The sequence below is a fragment of the Girardinichthys multiradiatus genome, chromosome 2 (genome assembly GCF_021462225.1).
Source record: "Girardinichthys multiradiatus isolate DD_20200921_A chromosome 2, DD_fGirMul_XY1, whole genome shotgun sequence".
In the NCBI taxonomy this organism is placed as follows: domain Eukaryota; kingdom Metazoa; phylum Chordata; class Actinopteri; order Cyprinodontiformes; family Goodeidae; genus Girardinichthys; species Girardinichthys multiradiatus.
The window spans coordinates 29647629-29667585 of record NC_061795.1 but is presented as its reverse complement, the minus strand read 5'-3'; the positions used below and the strand labels follow the sequence as shown (position 1 = coordinate 29667585).

Genomic DNA, 19957 nt, shown 5'->3' with positions numbered 1-19957 from the left:
ATTTCAAATAAAATGTATATGTTCGGTGGATGTAAGTCCGAGATTTTAAAATACCTTCTTTATAATGTATTACAATAAACAGTGATTAAGCTTGTTAATCTTTTTATCAGTTTATGGTCACAATAAAAACAAAGTGTCCCATTTTACTTATAATGTTCCTGCTAAATACTTAATTTTTTCACAGACTTGGGCATTTCAGAGCAGATCAGCCATGCAACTTTCCATTCTTTATACCAGCTTCATCTCAGGGACAGGGGCGGCATGGTACCCAGACGTTACTTGTTAAGAGGACATGCATATACTTTAAATATACTCTAAATGCATATACTATGAAAAACCTTGTTCTGGGCATCTCTTAAGTCATACCACCCAGGGCAGTGAGCCATATCATTTATATCAGAAATCACCAATGGACAAGCCACTAGTAAGACAAGATCATTTAGATGGTGTGCCTTCTTTTTACCATCACTGTAACTTAGCAGGTAGAACCGTTTTTACATTAATTAAAACAACTGATATATGAATTTGCCATTTCACCACTTTTAGATCAGTTTTATTATTTTAGTTTGATTGTTTCTCAGTCAATAAACATGGCTCACATATGTAACACAAACACAAGGTACATTTATTTACACTTTTTAAATTATGCAGAGCGTACTAATAAAAAAAAAAAAGGAAACAAAAAAAAAAAAGCATTTATCAAAGAACAATAAAATGAAAACATCCCAGCCCTGGTAAAACCTTTTATTTCTGCTGTCTGATGTATTGTAAAGATGTATAAAGTTCTGATAACGACGTTGTTTTATTGTCAAATTATTGCGTGGGAAAGACGGCCAACATTTAAATGTTTACTCATAAATTGTTTTGTTAGTCTAATTTGTTGTTTTAATTAGGACATTGTATTGCAGGTAGATAAAGCCAAACAGTGTGAAATTTCCAGGATGCAATAAATGTCCAAATCTGCATTTAAGTTTGTTGCATCGTATTTTGCTTTTGCATCTTCGCATGTTTTTCTCATCTATTACAATTAGTAATATCCTTTAGGTTTGAGTTTCAGTCATCAGTCAGATTTATCTGAAGCATGTCTATTTGTACTTTACTTTCTCCACCTATGCCTGCGATAAACTGTAATTTTCAAATATTAATAATACTATATACCTTTTCTCTGCTCTTTGTGCTCCACAGTCAGAGGTATTGCATGTGCAACCCTGATGTGGTGCAGCAGTTTCACAACCCAGACACCATCTTCATCCTGGCCTTCGCTGTGGTCCTCCTCAACACAGACATGTACTCGCCAAATATTAAACCCCACCGCAAAATGGGCCTTGACGACTTCATACGCAATCTGAGGGGTCAGTGTTTGATTTTTGCACCTGTGTGTGTGTGTGTGTGTGTGCATACTGTGGGAGAGATGGCATGATGAGCAGTGTGCAGGTTTTACTCTTTATGACAGATGGTTTTATGAGTGGGATTTTTTTTTCATAGCGGAAATAAAAATATATACAGTATATATAGAAACCAGATGCTCACACATGTACAGCTGAAACACTCGACTGCTGACGGAGAGGAGATTCATTAGGCTGAAATGGCAAAGGAATGATGCGGAAGATTAAGAAAATAGAAGAGGGCAGGGCAGGTCAAAGCTTTACAACAAGCTGCCTCATTTCAACCTCAGTTTTCTGAATGACAGCCTCTTGAACTGAAGTAAATTACTCAAAGAGGCTGTGGATGCCTGCCTCTTCTTGCTATCGTCAGAAAAACATCAGCACTGCGAGATGAGATTCCTGATATCCTCCTCTGCTCCACAGATTGTGGCGTTGGCGCAGTTAATTGAGGTTCGCTCAGTGTCAGATTTAATGATGTTGATCCTTGGTTTTCCAGAAACATCTTATCACTTTTTTTGAGTTACCAGAAACTCCTAATGCTGTTTATTCATACACGCATCACCAGTTGCCTAATGAAGAGAAGGGTTTTGTACCATAAAAATGTCTATGTGAGAAGACTCCACAGAAGACACACGGTTGACATGGACCTAGTTGAACGAAGGAGGATTTTATTTCAACGAGGCCCATATCAAAAACGATAGATCACTGATCTGGAGGAATCTTGTGAAATGTAGAAGAATTCCCCAAGAACTATTAACACATCCCCTCTTTGTAGGCACACACACAGTTTCCCATATTTGGCTTTGTGACCTCTAAAGATACAGCTCCAACTGTTAGCACAGTTAGGGAGATATTTTTCTTTCAGGGTGAAAAACAAACAGCAAGGATTTTGAAAGTTGTGGATATTCTCCAATCCCCTCAAGATCTCAAGTATAGTACAGCTCCGATCATTAACATATCATGTTAATGATGTCTTAAATATTTGCCGTCAGTCATTTCAGAAAGTGAAACTCATATTCTATAGATTAATTACACATAGACGGAAATTTGTCAACCCTTTATTTCTTGTAATTATGATTATTATGATTTCCAGACAAGGAAATTCCATAATTGAGGGTCTTGGAAAATTTTAATATCACATAAGATCAGTAAAAATGTATTTAAATAGAAATATCAGGGTTCTGTAAAGTGTTCACCTATGCACATAATACGTCCCTGGGCTCCTTTTGCTTAAACATTGCATCAATGCTCTCCCAAATTCTTGAATGGCTTTTTGCTTGACAGTCCTCTTAAGGCTGTGATTATCCCTGTTGCTGGTGCACATTTTCCTACCACATTTTGTCCTGCCACTCAACTTTCTATGAACATGCTTGGACACAGAACTCTGTGACCAACCAGCTTCTTTAGCAACGATGTTTTGTGGGCTACCCTCCTTGTGGAGGGTGTGAATGACTGTCTTCTGGACATCCGTCAAGTCAGCAGTGTTCTCCATGATTGTGTGGCCTCCTGAACTAGACTGAGAGACTAAAGGTTTAGGAAACATTTGCAGGTTTTTCGAGCAAATTAGCGTTTTCACAATATTCCAGTTTTCTGTAACACAATATTTTGGGTTATCTGAATAAGACATAATCATTAAAATGACAAGAAATGAAGGCTTGAAATATTTCTATATATGTGTAATGTATCTACAGAATAGTCAAGAGCTTCACTTTCTGAAATAAGTTACAAAAAATTGTAGTATTCCAATTTTTGGAGCCGAGATTGTAAATCCTCAAATAATACTCCCCCACTTTCATTTGGTTAAATGTCCTTTTAACAAATTGGAGAGAAATCACGCACATTTTTTAGATGTCAGCAAGTTCTTGGCTAGACATTTAAAAACTCTTCTTGACAGAATTGGTAGAGTTAATTTAAATTGGTCAGTTTTCTCTGACCGATCTCGCTTTTAAGCATAATCTATAAATTTCTAATAAGGTTGAGGTTTGGCCATTCCAGAGCCTGTATGTTAGCCTGTTTAGATATTACAAAACAAGTTTTGATGTGTATTTTGGTCAGAAGCAGAATTTGGAGGTGGTCAACCTTCATTACAAAATCTGCTATTACAATATACCATATTGTCAATATACAATATTGTCTCTCGGCCAGTGGTGCTAGAAAGCTTCAGTGTGGGCTATGATTGGTGAACTGGTGTTCCAACAGGTGGCAGTTTGTGGAAGATTTGATCCTTAGTGTTTCTTAAATTAATTTTTGGGCTCGCAAGTCTAATTTTAAAATGGGCAAAACAGGCTAACTATAAAGCCCTGATCTTAGTCCTAATGAGATTTTTTGGGTTTTGCTTAAAAACCAAGTCTGTGTCAGAAATACAATCAATTTAAAATAATAATAATAATAATAGAAGTTAAATATTCAGTCATAATTATGCCAGCAACTTTGTAGAGGCCCCAAAAGTTGTCTGAAGATTCTGAAGGGGGTGAATGTATATGTTGAACCTGTATATATAATTTTGAATTAGAGAATTTACACATTAAATTCAAACCCATGCACCCACATCTTGTTTTACTTTTTTGTTTTTCCATAAAAATAACTATTTAAATAAACCACTGCCCCAAATTACAACCACATTCATGCCCATGACTTGGCGTATGTAATATGGCAGCACCCTTACAGGAATAACAACATATTTGCAAACATAGCTACAAAGAAATAAAACTAACATCCTTAATCACTTTAAAAAATGATAGTATCAGACAGCAAGTCTCAAATTCAGATTATCAAGTGTCATAATGGCTGTTGCTTCCTGTGAGTCACCGGTGATTCACAGTCAACATTTATGAATAATCAAAACTTACAGACATGGACAAATATTAATGCGGAGATGAGCGCTAAGATGAAGATGGAGAACCTAAAGAGAGGAGGTGATGCAGCAGCTGTGAAAAAAACATTCAACTTTATTCCGTTTAAAAAAGGAAACCAACAGTGCTGCTGAAGGAAAATCAAGGGAATCTTTGAACAGACGGTTAATCCAAAATGTGTCAGACATTAAACAGGGAAAGAAAGAATTACAGCTATCTGGCAATGAGCCCAGGACGTTGGCCAGAATTTGTATAGAGAGAATTAAAAATAAATGAAGAACGGCTGAGTGGCAATCAGCAAACAACAGCCAGGTGTGTGAAGGGCAGAAGTTAAATTAAATTAACAGAGGAAAGGTAAAACAAAAGCAGCCAGAGTAACAAAAGCAAGATTAAACTAAGTAGAATACTAACAGAAGACATAGCAGAAAACAAATAGAGAAATCCATTGCTTAGTGCAGCAATTCCTGTAGACCATGCAGTCGACTGCCACAAATCATGAATTTCAATTCAGTATCATTTAGTTTACTTCAATAGCTCCCTATATTTGAAAAAAAGATTTTTCTTTATAATTAGTTATTCAAACCCCTGTTTTGCTTGATTGCAATCACAACAAATTTCTACTAAAAACTGCTGAACAGAGTGGAATATTTGTGATATTTTTGGTCATGTTTATATTGAACTAATTTGCATTTTTCTCAATTCTCCTTCCTCCAATATGGAACATAGTGGTGTGCACAATACAAGAAACCTAAAACCATTTAGAATCATATAGCTCAGCAAAAAAATTATACCTTTATTTTAGAAGCTAACAATATAGATCAGGCTAAAGTTTTATATATGCTAGGTAGCACAATGTTTGTATTTAATGCATATTGTGATGCTAATATTCATTTACATTAGAAGAATCCCGTAGGATTTATTGTTGTATTTCTACTGAGTAAAATTGACATTTTCAGTTAAACACACAATCTGAATTTTTCTTTCCCTGATGCATTTGTCCACACCAGAACACTAACAGTGCACATATATCTAAAACTTCTAGCTTTGCTTTAATCAATATTAGTGCAGCATTTGACACAGTTGATCATAACATATGGAGTGGTTGACCCGAAAGATGCATACGATTATCTGGTACTGTGCAGTATTGGATCAGATTTTATTTGGCAGACCAGGAACACAGTGTGTAGTTTGGCAAGTATACATCTGAGCAAACAAAGATTACATTTCGGGTTCCTCAAGGTTTTTTCTTGGTCCACTTCAATATAATGATAATAATAATAATAATAATAATCATCATAATAACAACAACAACAAACATAATAAAAATATTAATAATAATAATAAGTCATCGTTTTTGGCCCAAAAATGCAAGGTTGGAACTCAACACTCAGCTAGACTCAATTAGGGTAAAAACCCCGGCGCATGCAAGAAACTTAGTTGTTGTAATTTAAAAGTTAAGCTTGAAACAGTCTATAACTAAATCAACCTGTAGTGTCTTTCCAGAATAAAGGATTTCATATCTACAGAAAAGACGTTGCAAACTTCCTGTAGGTTAAATTATTGTAATGGTGTTTTTACAAGAAGGTATAAAAAAGAACAAGGCAAACGGCAGTTCATCAAAAATGTGGCTAAGAAAGTCCCGACCAACACCAGGAAAATGCACCATGTCACACCTAAACTTGAAACACTGCACTGGGTCTCTGTTTGTAAAAGGATAGATTTTAAAATCTTGGTAATGGTCGATAAATAACTAAATGGTGTTGGGATGAATGCATTTCACAGTTGCTTGTCAGGTATGAACCATCTACAGCCTTTAGATCATCAGGGTTGCTGTTCCCAAGACCAAAACTAAATAAGAGGAGGCAGCATTTAGTTTCCCTCAGCTCTGGAAATCAACGGCTTGAAAACATAAGATGTATAGAAACTGCTGGTTCTTTTAAATGAGAACTGAAAACATTATTTTTATTGCAACTCTCCTATAAAGGTCAAATGTTATTTTAGCATTTTTGTCTCACGTCCTAGCTATTTATTTGCTTCAAATCTGCAGTATACAGTTTTTTCTTTTTTTGTAATACTTAAATTATTCTACTAATCTAACTGATTTCTTGTTTTTCTTGTAATTTCCTTTAACCTTGATTCTTTATTCTCCCCTAAAGCAATATTAATGACCTTGCCTTTAATCATTAATGATTCTATACAAAAATATCACCTTGGCTTCATTAAACTGTTGCTATATATAATTCTTCAGTAAAACACTAAACTGTGCAGTTGCAACAGAAAAGGAGCATGGACATACTGGATATTCGAGAGGTGCACAAAAGTTTCCCACAGATAGAAACAGAATAATTATTTATCACTTTAGAGGGTTTCAGAAGATCTAAAATACATTTAAAATACTACAATATTTATTGCTTTTGATTTGATGCTTTAAAGCTTTTTATGCTCCAGAGCAGAGGTATCAGCACCATGTGTTTTTTTTTATGACAACCACTTCAGCATTGAATGAACCTTTGAATTGTCTCAGGTGTGGATGATGGAGCAGACATCCCCAGGGAGATGGTTGCAGGCATTTATGAAAGAATTCAGCAGAGAGAGCTGCGCTCCAACGAGGACCACGTCACCTACGTGAGCCGCGTGGAGCAGTCGATCCTGGGCCTGAAAACGGTGAGTAACAGACTTTCCTCTCTCCCCCTCAGTTTAACCCTTCCTCCTTTGATATGAATTGTCTCAGAGCAGTCTAACATTGTTTTATAGCAGCTACCATCTTCTTGTTGTTCTTGCAGGTCCTCGCTGTGCCCCACAGACGGCTGGTGTGCTGCTGCCGTCTGTTTGAGGTGCCTGACGCCAACAAGCCTCACAAACAGAAACTCTCCGCTCTCCAAAGGGAGGTGTTCCTCTTTAATGACCTGCTGCTGGTAAGGATTAACCTTTAAATAGATATACTGGTGTGCAATAACATGCATGCTGTCACATGCACAACAAAAAGTATGGTTTGACACCCAGTATGTGGCTTGGGAGAGGTTAACGCTCTTTGTGTCTGCAGATTCTGAAGCTTTGTCCCAAGAAGAAAAGCTCAGCTTCATACACTTTCTGTAAAGCTATGGGTCTTCTGGGAATGCAGTTTCACCTCTTCAGCAATGAGTGTAAGAGGCTACTCTACTTTGCAGCAATTTATTCCCATTACCAGCTTCAGCTTTGAGCTCAAAAAGTGCTGAGCTTGCCAAGTCTTCCATATTACTGTTGTTCTGTCAAGGTCAGTGTCAGGACTCAGGCACTGCAATAATGGCACATATTGCCCTGAAATTGTGGTAAATATCCTATTTTAAATGTGCTGTGCTCTAACTGCTTCCAGCATTACATTCAGACTTAAGATTAGTTCAACTAACCTTTCTGAAGCTGTAAAAACCTAACAAATACCATTTATTGATTCTAATGGATCAAAGAAAAATCAACAAAAGGACTAAATATCCTTACTGCTTTGTATTAAAGCAGTTTAGTTCCTTTAGTTCTAATTTCTGATTGAAAGAGCTTATGATTCGATTAATATGTTAGTTGGAGAAGCGGCCCAGTCTATGAAGCAGAAAAGATTTTAATCTTAAATACAAAAATGTATAAATGGGAAACTGAAAACATGCATGAGAGTAATAAAACATGCTTATGACAACAGGGTTACAATAAGGGAGACAAAGTCCACAGATATTTGGATAACGAGTGACAGAAGGCTACAGAAATCCAGGTAACAGTGAGTATTGGTTTTGCTGTGGTGGTACTTCAGAATTTACACCTGACAAAAACAAGCTTTATCTTCAAACATCTTAAAACAATGGACATATTTCTTAGCTTGTGCTTTTAGGCACCTAGGTACCTTTTTACCAAAAAAAATCCTCTTTATACATTAGCATGTTTGTCTGAAAAATGTAGTGTTCATTATTTTAAAATATTAGAATTTAAAAATTTTATACATTTTACCCTAGATTAGATCGATTTTTTAAGCTCTTCAATTAAAATTATTTATTATCCTGTAAACATGTATAAACCTGCAAGAATGCAAAACATTAGATTTGTTTTGGGCACTACAGTATCAATAACCTATAGTGCCTTCCCAAGGTATTCATACCCAATTAAGTACTGTATTGTAGGTTTTCTTCCAGGATAACCATGTATTCAGCTCCAACCATCTTCCCATCAACTCTGACCAGCTTCCCTGTCCCTGCTACATAAGAACATCTCCACATCATGGTGATACCACCACGATGCTTCAACATGGAGTTGGTGTGTTGGGAGTAATGTTCATAGTTAGTTTTCCATAACACATAGCATTTTCCATGTGTCAACCTCTTTCACGTTTCCTGTTTCTACATGACTTGTGGCAAAGTGCATATTAGACATCTGTCTGTCTGTCTGTCTGTCTGTCTCTTTCTTTCTTTCTTTCTTTCTTTCTTTCTTTCTTTCTTTCTTTCTTTCTTTCTTTCTTTCTTTCTTTCAGCCACCCATACATAGAATCTATATTTGTGAAATACACAACTAATAGTTGTGCATGTGCACAACAAATCAAGTGAGCGGATTTCACAAATAAATTATAGGCTCTCAGTTACCCACAGAAAAAGTAAATAATGACATCTTTTAAAAAAGCATGCCAACATCCTTTTAAGCCAGAGTCCAATACACCAAGGTTCAAAAACCACAGGTTACAAAGAAAGTATAATTCAAATCCAGATCGCTGCATAATCAGAATCAGAATCAGCTTTATTGCCAAGTTTTTACATACAAACATGGAATTTGACTCCGGTACACTTTGCTCTCTGGTTTTTTTTTTTTTTTATGCGTTATAAAATATATTATGCATATATCTTTCTGTCCTTAAATATACATATATACAAATATACACATATACAAAGGTACATTTTCAACTTTAGTATGCAGTTGTTTGGCACTCTATTAAATGTTCATCAGAGAAACAGCCTGGGGGAAGAAACTGTCTGTGTGGCGGCTGGTTTTAGTAAACAGTGCTCTGCAGCGACGGCCTGAAGGTAAAGCTCTGAACAGTTTATGTGCAGGGTGTGTGGGGTCTGCAGAGATTTTAGCAGCTCTTTTCCTGACCCTAGACCTGTATAAGTCCTGGATGGAGGGAAGGTCAGCTCTGATTATTCTCTCTGCAGACCTGATTGTTCATTGCAGTCTGGACCTGTCCTGTTTTGTGGATGAGCCAAACCACACTGAGATGGATGAAGACAGGACAGACTGAATGATGGCAATGTAGAAGATGACCAGCAATGTAGAAGATGACCAGGAAGATGACCTTCCTGTGGAAGGTTGTACTTCTTGACTTGCCTCAGGAAGTACAGTCTCTGCTCGGCCTTCTCCCGAACAGTGTCTATGTGTGAGGACCATCTCAGGTCCTCAGAGATGGTGGTTCCTAGGAACCTGAAGTGGTCCACAGCCGATACAGTGTTGTTGAGGATGGTGAGGGGGGTGTATGGAGGTGGTGTTCTCCGAAGGTCCACCACCATTTCCACAGTCCTGAGTGGGTTGAGTTCAAGGTAGTTCTGATAACACCAGTGTACCAGCCAATCCACCTCCTGTCTGTATGCAGACTCATCACCTTCCTGGATCAGACCAATAACAGTGGTGTCATCTGCAAACTTCAGGAGTTTCATGGATGAGTCCGCTGAGGTGCAGACATTTGTGTACAGGGAGAAGAGGAGTGGGGATAGAACACACCCCTGGGGGGTACTAGTACTTATTGATCTGGTGCGGGAGAAGATGCTCCCAGGTCTCGCCTGCTGCTGTCGGTCCGTCATGAAGCTGTTGATCCACTGACAAGTGGAGGCTGGGATGTTGAGCTGGGTGAACTTCTGGTAGAGGATGTCTGGTATGATGGTGTTGAAGGCCGAGCTGAAGTCTACAAACAGGATCCTGGTGTATGTCCCTGGACGGTCAAGGTGTTGCAGGATGAAGTGTAGACCTAAGTTAACAGCATCATCTGCCGACCTATTTGCTTGGTAAGCAAATTGCAGGGGGCCTGTGATGTCTTTCAGGTGCTTCAACACGAGCCGCTCAAAGGATTTCATGACCACAGACATCAGGGCTACAGGCCTGTAGTCATTTAATGCTAGGATGGTAGGTTTCTTGGGCACTGGGATGATGGTGGATCATTTGAAGCAGGAGGGGACCTCACATTTCTCCAGTGACTTGTTGAAGATCCGGATGAAGATCGGGGCGAGTTGATTTGCACAGGCTTTCAGGCATGATGGGGAGACATTATCAGGTCCTCCAGCTTTCTTTGTTTTCATGTGCTGAAATAGCCTGTTTACCTCTTCCTTGGAGATCTTTAGTGCAGGCACATCTGAAGGTAGGGCGTTGGTTGCTTTATGGGAGGAATTTGTTCCTGAATGGTATGTAGAGGAGGTGGTTTGAGGTGTGAACGACTTCCTGTCATGTCTGCAGTAGAAGCCATTCAGACGGTTGGCCAGGCAAGGATTCTGTTCAGGATTGGGGGGGGGGGGGCTTCTATAGGCAGTCAGGTTTCTCAGACCGGTCCATACAACCGAAGCATCACCAGTAGAAAGGCTGTTCTTTAGCTTCTCACTGTAGCTTCTCTTGGTTGCTTTGATCTTCTTTGTTAGTTTGCTCCTGGCCTGCCTGTACCGCGCCCAATTACCACTGCTGTGAGCTTCTTCCTTATCCCTGCGCAGGATCCTGAGATGTGGAGTAAACCATGGCTTGTTATTCCCAAAGGTGCAGAAGGTCTTGGTGTGCACACACATGTCCTCACAGAAACTGATGTATGATGTCACCACATCAGTTAGTTGGTTTAAGTCAGTGGCTGAAGTTTCAAAAACAGTCCAGTCTGTGCAGTCAAAGCAGGCCTATAGCATCTGCTTTGATTCCTCAGTCCACTTCTTAACAGTATGAACCGTGGGTTTGGATGCTCTTAATTTCTGCCTGTAGGTTGGGATGAGGTGGATAAGAGAATGATCTGAAAATCCTAGAGCAGCCCAGCCCAGCCCAGCATGATATGAGTCCTTTAAAGCTGTGTAACAATGGTCCAATGTGTTTTTGTCTCTGGTGGGACACCTAATATGCTGTCTGTATTTGGGGAGTTCATTGGAGAGGTTTGCACTGTTAAAATCTCCCAGTATTATGATGAAAGAGTCCATGTATTTTTTCGCCACATCTGTAATCAGCTCAGCGAGATGTTTTTCAGCGGCAGAGGTGCTGCCATGCGGTGGAAAATTTGAGCCAATTATTATAAACAAGGAAAACTCTCTCGGTGAATAAAACAGTTTACAGTTTATGGAAAATGACTCCAGATCAGGACAACATGTTTTCCCCAGCACTTTTATGTCTCTGCACCAACCTTCATTTATATAAAAGCAGATTTCGCCTCCTCGCTTCTTCCCCGACAGCTCCGTGCTGCGATCCGCTCTGAACAGCTGGAAGCCCGGCATCAGCAGTGCGCGGTCTGGGATGTTTTCACTCAGCCATGTCTCGTTAAAGCAGAGAACCACTTGTTGGGACCCACAGTCATAGTTACAACATGAAGTCCAGTACGAACTTTTCTGGAACTTTCAAAATATATCGCATTAACCTACTTCCTGCACAGCCAGGAAAAGGGTAATGGTGGACTCCCCGTGATGTCACTGTTTTGAATAAAACCACCACCTTTCCAATGAATCGATCTCTTACACACTGATCTCAAGAGGATCTGGATAGGAGAGACAACGCGCTAATGTCTCTTTGCAGGCAAACAGACATAACTCTTCAAACTGGATCCAAGAGTGTCATACAATCAGCGGATCATATGCACTAAGTTAAGTACGAATAAATTGCTGTTTGTGTATCCGGTATTCATTCATGAACGGGGGTAATTAAGGTACAAGCATTGCTTGACTTTCTCTCTGAGATCTACAGAATCAAACTGTTTCCAGAGAGTTTCCAGCAAGCCGAGTGAAGCAGTTTCCCAAAGGAAGGACAATGGGACGCATCACATTGGTTACGGCAGTAACTGTGCAGTTTGGTCGGCGGACAGAGCGAGCCACCCCACCGCTACGGAGATTAGCTGAAGCTAATCTTTTGTTTACAGAGCATTCTTCAAACTTCGTCGTCGCCCGGACAACTTTTCCTCAACACGGTTCACATACGAGATTAAGTTTGGGCAGAGTGGTAGAAATAGTTTAGAATGAAATAAACGTTTTTCATTTTATGAAGTTTGGTTTTGTTTGTGTTGAACTCAGCTATCTTAGTGCTAGCAGGCAATCTGCTCAGCACGTGCTCAGTTTTGTGTTCAAACTTTAGTTGAAGGGTGATTTTAAACACTGAAGATTGATCATAACTCGCCGTCCGCGCTTATGCATTTTAACCCTTTTTTTAACGGTATTTTAAAGGTGTGTGTTTGATTCTGATGATAAGCTATAAGCTTCTTTTGTTAGCTTTAACTGCTAACAGCTAAGAACACGTGTGCTTACAGCTAATCTACTAAGATCATTTACCCAAAAAGGTTGCTATTTTTTAATCCAGTAAAATAATATTTCCCTAAACATTGTTTTGCTAAACTTGATAATTAGGTAAACAACATTAAGCCCCACTTCTCCAGGAAGCTTTGGTTCTTTTTCAAAATGTTTCCTTAAATATGTTTCTAAATAATATTTCTTTAAATATTCATTTAATAAACAAAGGCAGCTTATGAGACACTGTTGAGAATTGGTCATCCAGGAGGTTGGGTTTGTTCAGTAGATAACTTTTTAAAACATTATTTCATTAAAATAATATTTTATCTGATCTTGCATTGTGAGTGGTTGTCTAAAGGTATGCTGATTATTGCCTAAGTTGGTTCCAAGACTAACTTAACTTCACTTCACATAAACATTGAATGGTAATGTTGCATCACTCTTTCGGTCATGGTTTTCAACCATCTTTAATCAACTTGTTTATATTGTACATAGCCCATTAGTCTTCGTTATTCTTTAATTCTGTTTGGTAGTTTAGTTGGATTGTTTTAGCTTGGTGAAGAGTTTGTTGATTGAAATATGTTTGACTTTGAGTTGACTTATTTTTGTTAATAAATTCTTATATTTTAAGAAATTGTGTGAATTCATTGCATGTGTGTGCAGAGTTTTTGCTGTTCAATAATGTCAGAGCTTGGCTCATCCCTTTCGATTTTGTCCTAATACCATCGCCTTACAGGGCTGGTATTCACAAGACAACCCTTAACAGACCGAAATATTATTTGATAAAATATTAAAATATTAATATTAAATATTAAATAATATATTCATAATTACAACACACTGATCCGTGGTGGTCCATGTTTTTACAGGTGAGAAGAAGCAGCTCGTCCATCTTGTTACTTAGAGAGCGGACATTTGCCAGATAGATTGAAGGCAGTGGTGTGCGAAGTCCTCTTTGGCGGAGCTTTACCAGCATGCCAGCACGCTTTCCCCTCCGACGCTTTCGTCACAGTATCCCATGGAGTGCCGCGGCTCCACTCGCCAGAAGCTCAGTAAAGCTCGGATTGATGAATTTCTGTCGTTTAAGATGAATTTCAAACCCTGGGTTTAAAGTTTATTTTCCTTTTGTGTAAATAATTTCTACTTTACCTTTGGATAATCTGGGTAAAAAGGAAATTATCTGCCTTATTCAAATTCAAGACTACAGGTCCTTCTCAAAATATTAGCATATTGTGATAAAGTTCATTATTTTCCATAATGTCATGATGAAAATTTAACATTCATATATTTTAGATTCATTGCACACTAACTGAAATATTTCAGGTCTTTTATTGTCTTAATATGGATGATTACAGCTCATGAAAACCCAAAATTCCTATCTCACAAAATTAGCATATTTCATTTGACCAATAAAAGAAAAGTGTTTTTAATACAAAAAACGTCAACCTTCAAATAATCATGTACAGTTATGCACTCAATACTTGGTCGGGAATCCTTTTGCAGAAATGACTGCTTCAATGCGGCGAGGCATGGAGGCAATCAGCCTGTGGCACTGCTGAGGTCTTATGGAGGCCCAAGATGCTTCGATTGCGGCCTTTAGCTCATCCAGAGTGTTGGGTCTTGAGTCTCTCAACGTTCTCTTCACAATATCCCACAGATTCTCTATGGGGTTCAGGTCAGGAAAGTTGGCAGGCCAATTGAGCACTGTGATACCATAGTCAGTAAACCATTTACCAGTGGTTTTGGCACTGTGAGCAGGTGCCAGGCCGTGCTGAAAAATGAAATCTTCATCTTCATAAAGCTTTTCAGCAGATGGAAGCATGAAGTGCTCCAAAATCTCCTGATAGCTAGCTGCATTGACCCTGCCCTTGATAAAACACAGTGGACCAACACCAGCAGCTGACACGGCACCCCAGACCATCACTGACTGTGGGTACTTGACACTGGACTTCTGGCATTTTGGCATTTCCTTCTCCCCAGTCTTCCTCCAGACTCTGGCACCTTGATTTCCGAATGACATGCAGAATTTGCTTTCATCCAAAAAAAGTACTTTGGACCACTGAGCAACAGTCCAGTGCTGCTTCTCTGTAGCCCAGGTCAGGCCCTTCTGCCGCTGTTTCTGGTTCAAAAGTGGCTTGACCTGGGGAATGCCTTCTGGACAGCAGTCAGGTCGGCAGTCTTACCCATGATTGGGGTTTTGAGTGATGAACCAGGCTGGGAGTTTTAAAGGCCTCAGGAATCTTTTGCAGGTGTTTAGAGTTAACTCATTGATTCAGATGATTAGGTTCATAGCTCGTTTAGAGACCCTTTTAATGATATGCTAATTTTGTGAGATAGGAATTTTGGGTTTTCATGAGCTGTATGCCAAAATCATCCGTATTAAGACAATAAAAGACCTGAAATATTTCAGTTAGTGTGCAATGAATCTAAAATATATGAATGTTAAATTTTCATCATGACATTATGCAAAATAATGAACTTTATCACAATATGCTAATATTTTGAGAAGGACCTGTAGTGATTTACAGTCACAGTGTTTCAGATAGCGTGCTTTACAGGAACACGTTTGACAATCACGTTAGCACCAAATTATTCTCAGCGTGTTATTAGCTGCAGTCTTAACAGGAGCCAACAGAGCTGAATTTAGTTTTATAGGTCCACATGATGCATATTTCTTCAGCTCAAAGATATAATTAAAGTTTGTTCCTTTTTCTCTCTCTTTGGGTATTTGCTCAGATTATGCTCACGGTATTACGATGATGAGCCCTTTTACCTCAGAGAAGAAGCAGCTGGTTAGTTTCTGCTCTCCGAGCGGAGAGGAACTCAGGAAGTTTGCAGAGGAGCTCAGGGAAGCCATCGCAGAGGTCAACGAGATGGAGCAGATACACATTCAGTGTAAGGACACAAGCACACCACCCTGAATATATGCAAATGTGATAAAAACCATCTCACGTTATTACCTGTTTTGTCTTTTAGGGGAACTGGAGAGGCAGCAAGGCATCCAGTCACATGGTTTACACACCAATGGTGGGCAAATAGACACACACACAGGACATGTCTCTCCCTCAGGTGCTGGTTTGTCTTCTGTAGTATAATGAAGCATACATTAACTAAATGCCAGGCCCCTATATGATATTCTGTCTCTGGTTTTTAGTATATGTATATGCCCAATGACTGAAAAAGATGGGTTTTCTTCCCACAGGCCAACAGGATGCGTATGATAAAACAGGAAATAACAACACAGTAGAGGTGAGTGCCTAAGCTGCTCTCATCTCCCTCAGGTAAGTATCTGCATGTTCGGCTCTGAGAATGTTTGTGTGTGTATATGCAGTTAGACAGGGACTGTGGCTCATCCTAAAAAGAGAGTGCTTTTTGCTTTGCTTTAAAAGAGCACCGCCTGCAGCACATCCCTACTATGCAGACAAACGTACAAAGGCTGCTAAGAGGTGGCTCTGTAGTAGTGCTGCAAACAGCCTCATTCTGTATCTCATAAGTGGACCAGCATCCACTTCTTACAAAACATCCCCTCAAACATCTCAACTAAAGCCTGCCAAACTTATCATTTGAACCAGCAAGAGACTGGTTAGCTCCAAGAATACCATCTACAAAGCTTGATAAGTTTGATACTGTTAACAGTCAAAAGGTGGATGTGTTGATTTGTTGTTGGGTCTCATGTGAATTCAGCCCCTCCTTTAAAGTGATAATCCTGGATTTTGGAAGTTATGTTCTGGTAAAAGGTTATAAACAGCTGGAGTGTCTGGAGTCTAGACTGCCATGCTTTCATTCCTTCATATGGCTCATCATGAGTTCAACCCGAACTCATACAGGGAGCGTTTGTCTAAATTCTGCAGAACTGTTAGGAGACATGATTGTTTGTAATAACACATTCCTAAAACCCTCCTTCATTCAACTAAATCTGTATCAGGAGAGTGCTTTTTCTGGAGCATCCTCTTGGTGTCCTAATTTAATAAAAATCCAGACTAGTTGGTCTTGGAGGGTAAAGCTAATGGATAGTCCAACAGGTGACATGGCAAAAATCGTTTCAAAATCGGCATAGCTTTTTATGATAATGGTTTTTAATGTACCTTTGAACTGTTGTCATGTTTTCATTGGGCAGTCATTTATATTGAAGCTGATGATAATTCACAAAGGGAATGGAGAAGGTGCACCACCAGTGGTGGTCCTGTGAACAGAACATTTAAGACATTTTTGGTCAGAGTAGCTTTCAAACAGAAAAGTATGGCTGTGAAAAAAAATCTAAAAAATTGTGTTGCCGTTAAACCCCCTTTTTCTGCGTAAATAGTTATCAACTTCTGTGTAAATAATCATTTAATGCAAATGACAAGAGTTTAAAAGTTCACAAAGCAGAAAATATCATAAAGCTCTGTCATTTTCAAGATTAAGGTTTCTTTTTAAGGAATTATGTGATGCCAGTGGCTTTCATTCAAAGTAACCAGACAAGAAATAGGCAGAGAAAATGGGGGAAAACATATATAAAAGTTCCCAAGGTCTGGAATTAAACTCCAGACAACTGTGTCAAGGACTAATGGCCTCTGTATATGAGCCTCCCACTCTACTGCTATGCCCTGCACAGCCCCAAAAACATCGGAGCTGTTTTTGAAACTTTCGTCTTTTGCCATTTGCTTTTTATTTAAATCCAGGTAAGATCATCCAGAGGACTCAAGCCAACATTTAGCCTGAGAACTTAGTAGGTCCCAGGGTTGAAGTGCATGGAAATTTCAATAGGCGCCAAACCAAACATGACTTCTACCATCTTTAAACAAGTCCAGGCCTAAAAATGTCTTAGCAATTTTTTGCGAACGGTATTTTCAGGGCCTTTAAACTTAAGTTGGAAATACGCGAGTGAATACATACTGAGAAGAGAAAATGTACAACATTTCTAGTTAGGCTAACTGTGTGACATATCATTAAAGCAGCGTAAAAAGCAAGAATATTATCATAGTTTACGTGAAAGTGTCACAGTGGGGTTTTGGGGTGGACCGAAGCGCAGGCAAGAGGTTGGCAGCAGCATTTCAAGCAGTCTTCAGCTTTATTCAAACAGTTATGAACGTAGCAAAAATCTCAGCAAGTTCAAGCATGAGAAAATTCAAAACTTACTTGAGTTTACCCTGCAGGACGTAGCAAAAACTGAACCTTATCAGCAGTCGTGAACGGGTGTGAAATGAGGAACCAGCAAAGGACAATAAAACAAAACCAACTAATATACAGAGCGAGAACAAAGACAGGTAATCAAGGAACTAAGAACAGGTGTGACAAGGAGGCAGGAAGGCTGAGGGAACATGTGAAAACAATACATAGATTAAAACATGACGCGGGACTAATAGACACTGAAACGAAGCTATAAACAAATCACCAAATGAGAGTAGAGAATAATCATGAACAGAGAAACTAGAGGGAACATAAGAAACACCATAACCTAAGAACGAACAAGGAACCCACAAAGCAAACCAGACTACAGGGTAACAAAACCTAACACCGCATAGACTGAACTGACAGGAAGGGAAGCAGAGAACATGAGGACTAGGATGTAAACAAGCAAAATGTAAACAATAAGTAAACACAACCTAACCAGAGGGGCTGGAGAAGATAAATAGAGCACAATAATAATAATCATGATAATAATAGCAATAATGACAACAAAGAGAAAACCATACTAAGTCATAACTAAGAAAGATAACACTAACTAAAGGAGCTATGAACAAAGAGGGAGAGAAACACAACCTAAGACTCAAAATAACTGAGGAGAAAACAAAACACAAAGCCAACACAGAGTCCAAAAGGTGACACACCCTGACAGAAAGCTATTTTAAACATTTTTGTGGCAATGCCATTTTTGAGATCTGAGTTATTTGGGCCTCTTGGATTAGATGTTAGCTTCAGCCTGTGGGACTAACCAATCTGGATTTTTACTACATAAAGATGCCAGGAGTTACCTACTATAGGTAACATTAACTTTGTATAACATTTTAACAGAACATCATTTTAAAAATCCTTTTCTCTTTAAATATAGGCATATAGATGAATCTGTTTTTTCTTTTTCAGTTCTGTCCTCATTTTACTTGTTTTACTCATTTATCCCTCTTACCCCTGCCTTTCGCTTAGCCCCTTAGAGTTGTAACTTATTGTGTTAGGGAGACACTACGCCCTCGGTGTCACCTCTCTCCTCTCCTGATACTCCTTTATCTTTAAGCCTATCTTACTGCCACTCATTTTATATTTCGGCACACCCACACACATTGTATAAAACCCAAATGGTTCCCGCTAAAATTTCTGCCTTAAATCTTTTTCTATCCCACAACCCCTTTTTTCCCCTTCTGGGCTGGTGTTTGCATACATTCTGACTGGAAAATAAATGTGAATGTAGATTTAGCAAAGAGATTAGGGATAGCAAGTAAGAGTGTGAATTTTACATGCACTCGCACTGCACGGTACTACCTGCATGCCTGCATGCCCATGTGCGTTAACTCACCAGAGGGCTGCATACAGGCTGCGTTCAGGTTGGTAACTCCTCATGCGTTCTCTGACTGTTCCTAAACTAGGTGTCAATTCACAACAGGCTGCAGACCTATCAGCTGAGCCACCCCAGCATTGAGTCCACGCCCCTCGCCCTGGCTGCGCCACCCACCCTGCTTAGCTCCGTCCCGGCTGGAGAGCTCCGTCCAGAGACCCTCATCCAGTGCCAGCAGATTGTCAAGGTGATTGTCATGGACCAGAGTGGACGAGGGAGGATGGAGGCCTTTCTCAGTCAAGGCCCGGCCACCCATCAGCTCATCCAGTCTGCCATGTCAACGCCCGTCCGGGCCAGAGAGGGAGATGGACCCCAACCGCCACTGCCGCCCCCCCCTCCACCTTACAACCATCCTCACCAGTTCTGTCCACCTGACTCCCCCATGCCCTTCCACCACACCATGCCCCTCACCCGCCGACGCAACTCCAGTGGCTCCCGCAGCATTGTTTGAAAAAACGTTGACCCTCACACTTGCACCTTGCACGAAGTTGGTGTAGCACAAGTCAACGCAAAAAAATTATGAAAATAGTACATAGATAGAATGAAAATGAAATCAAGAATATATTCATATGACTTGACTAATGTGTGGTTTTTGAATATGGACGAGCTTTGATGGTGTTTCTGAAAGACATTTCTTTCTTCTTTTGTCTCCAAAATGTCACTCAGTATTAACTGATGTAGCCTGTCTACATTTCACAGAAATATGGTTTGTTTGCATTTTTAAATGTCCGCAATCCAGCA

The 19957-nt window shown here is 39.4% G+C and overlaps 1 protein-coding gene across 1 annotated transcript in view; it reads left to right on the top strand.

Annotated features, from left to right (window-relative positions):
• Window positions 1-19446, top strand: part of iqsec3b (IQ motif and Sec7 domain ArfGEF 3b) — a 46560-nt gene extending 27114 nt beyond the window's left edge. The window contains 8 exon segments of the mRNA XM_047353692.1: window positions 1186-1352; window positions 6762-6901; window positions 7021-7152; window positions 7281-7380; window positions 15424-15582; window positions 15664-15756; window positions 15890-15936; window positions 19265-19446. Of these exon segments, the coding sequence (XP_047209648.1) occupies window positions 1186-1352; window positions 6762-6901; window positions 7021-7152; window positions 7281-7380; window positions 15424-15582; window positions 15664-15756; window positions 15890-15936; window positions 19265-19300 (874 nt within the window). The 3' untranslated portion in view covers window positions 19301-19446.
• Window positions 19447-19957: the final 511 nt, after the last annotated feature.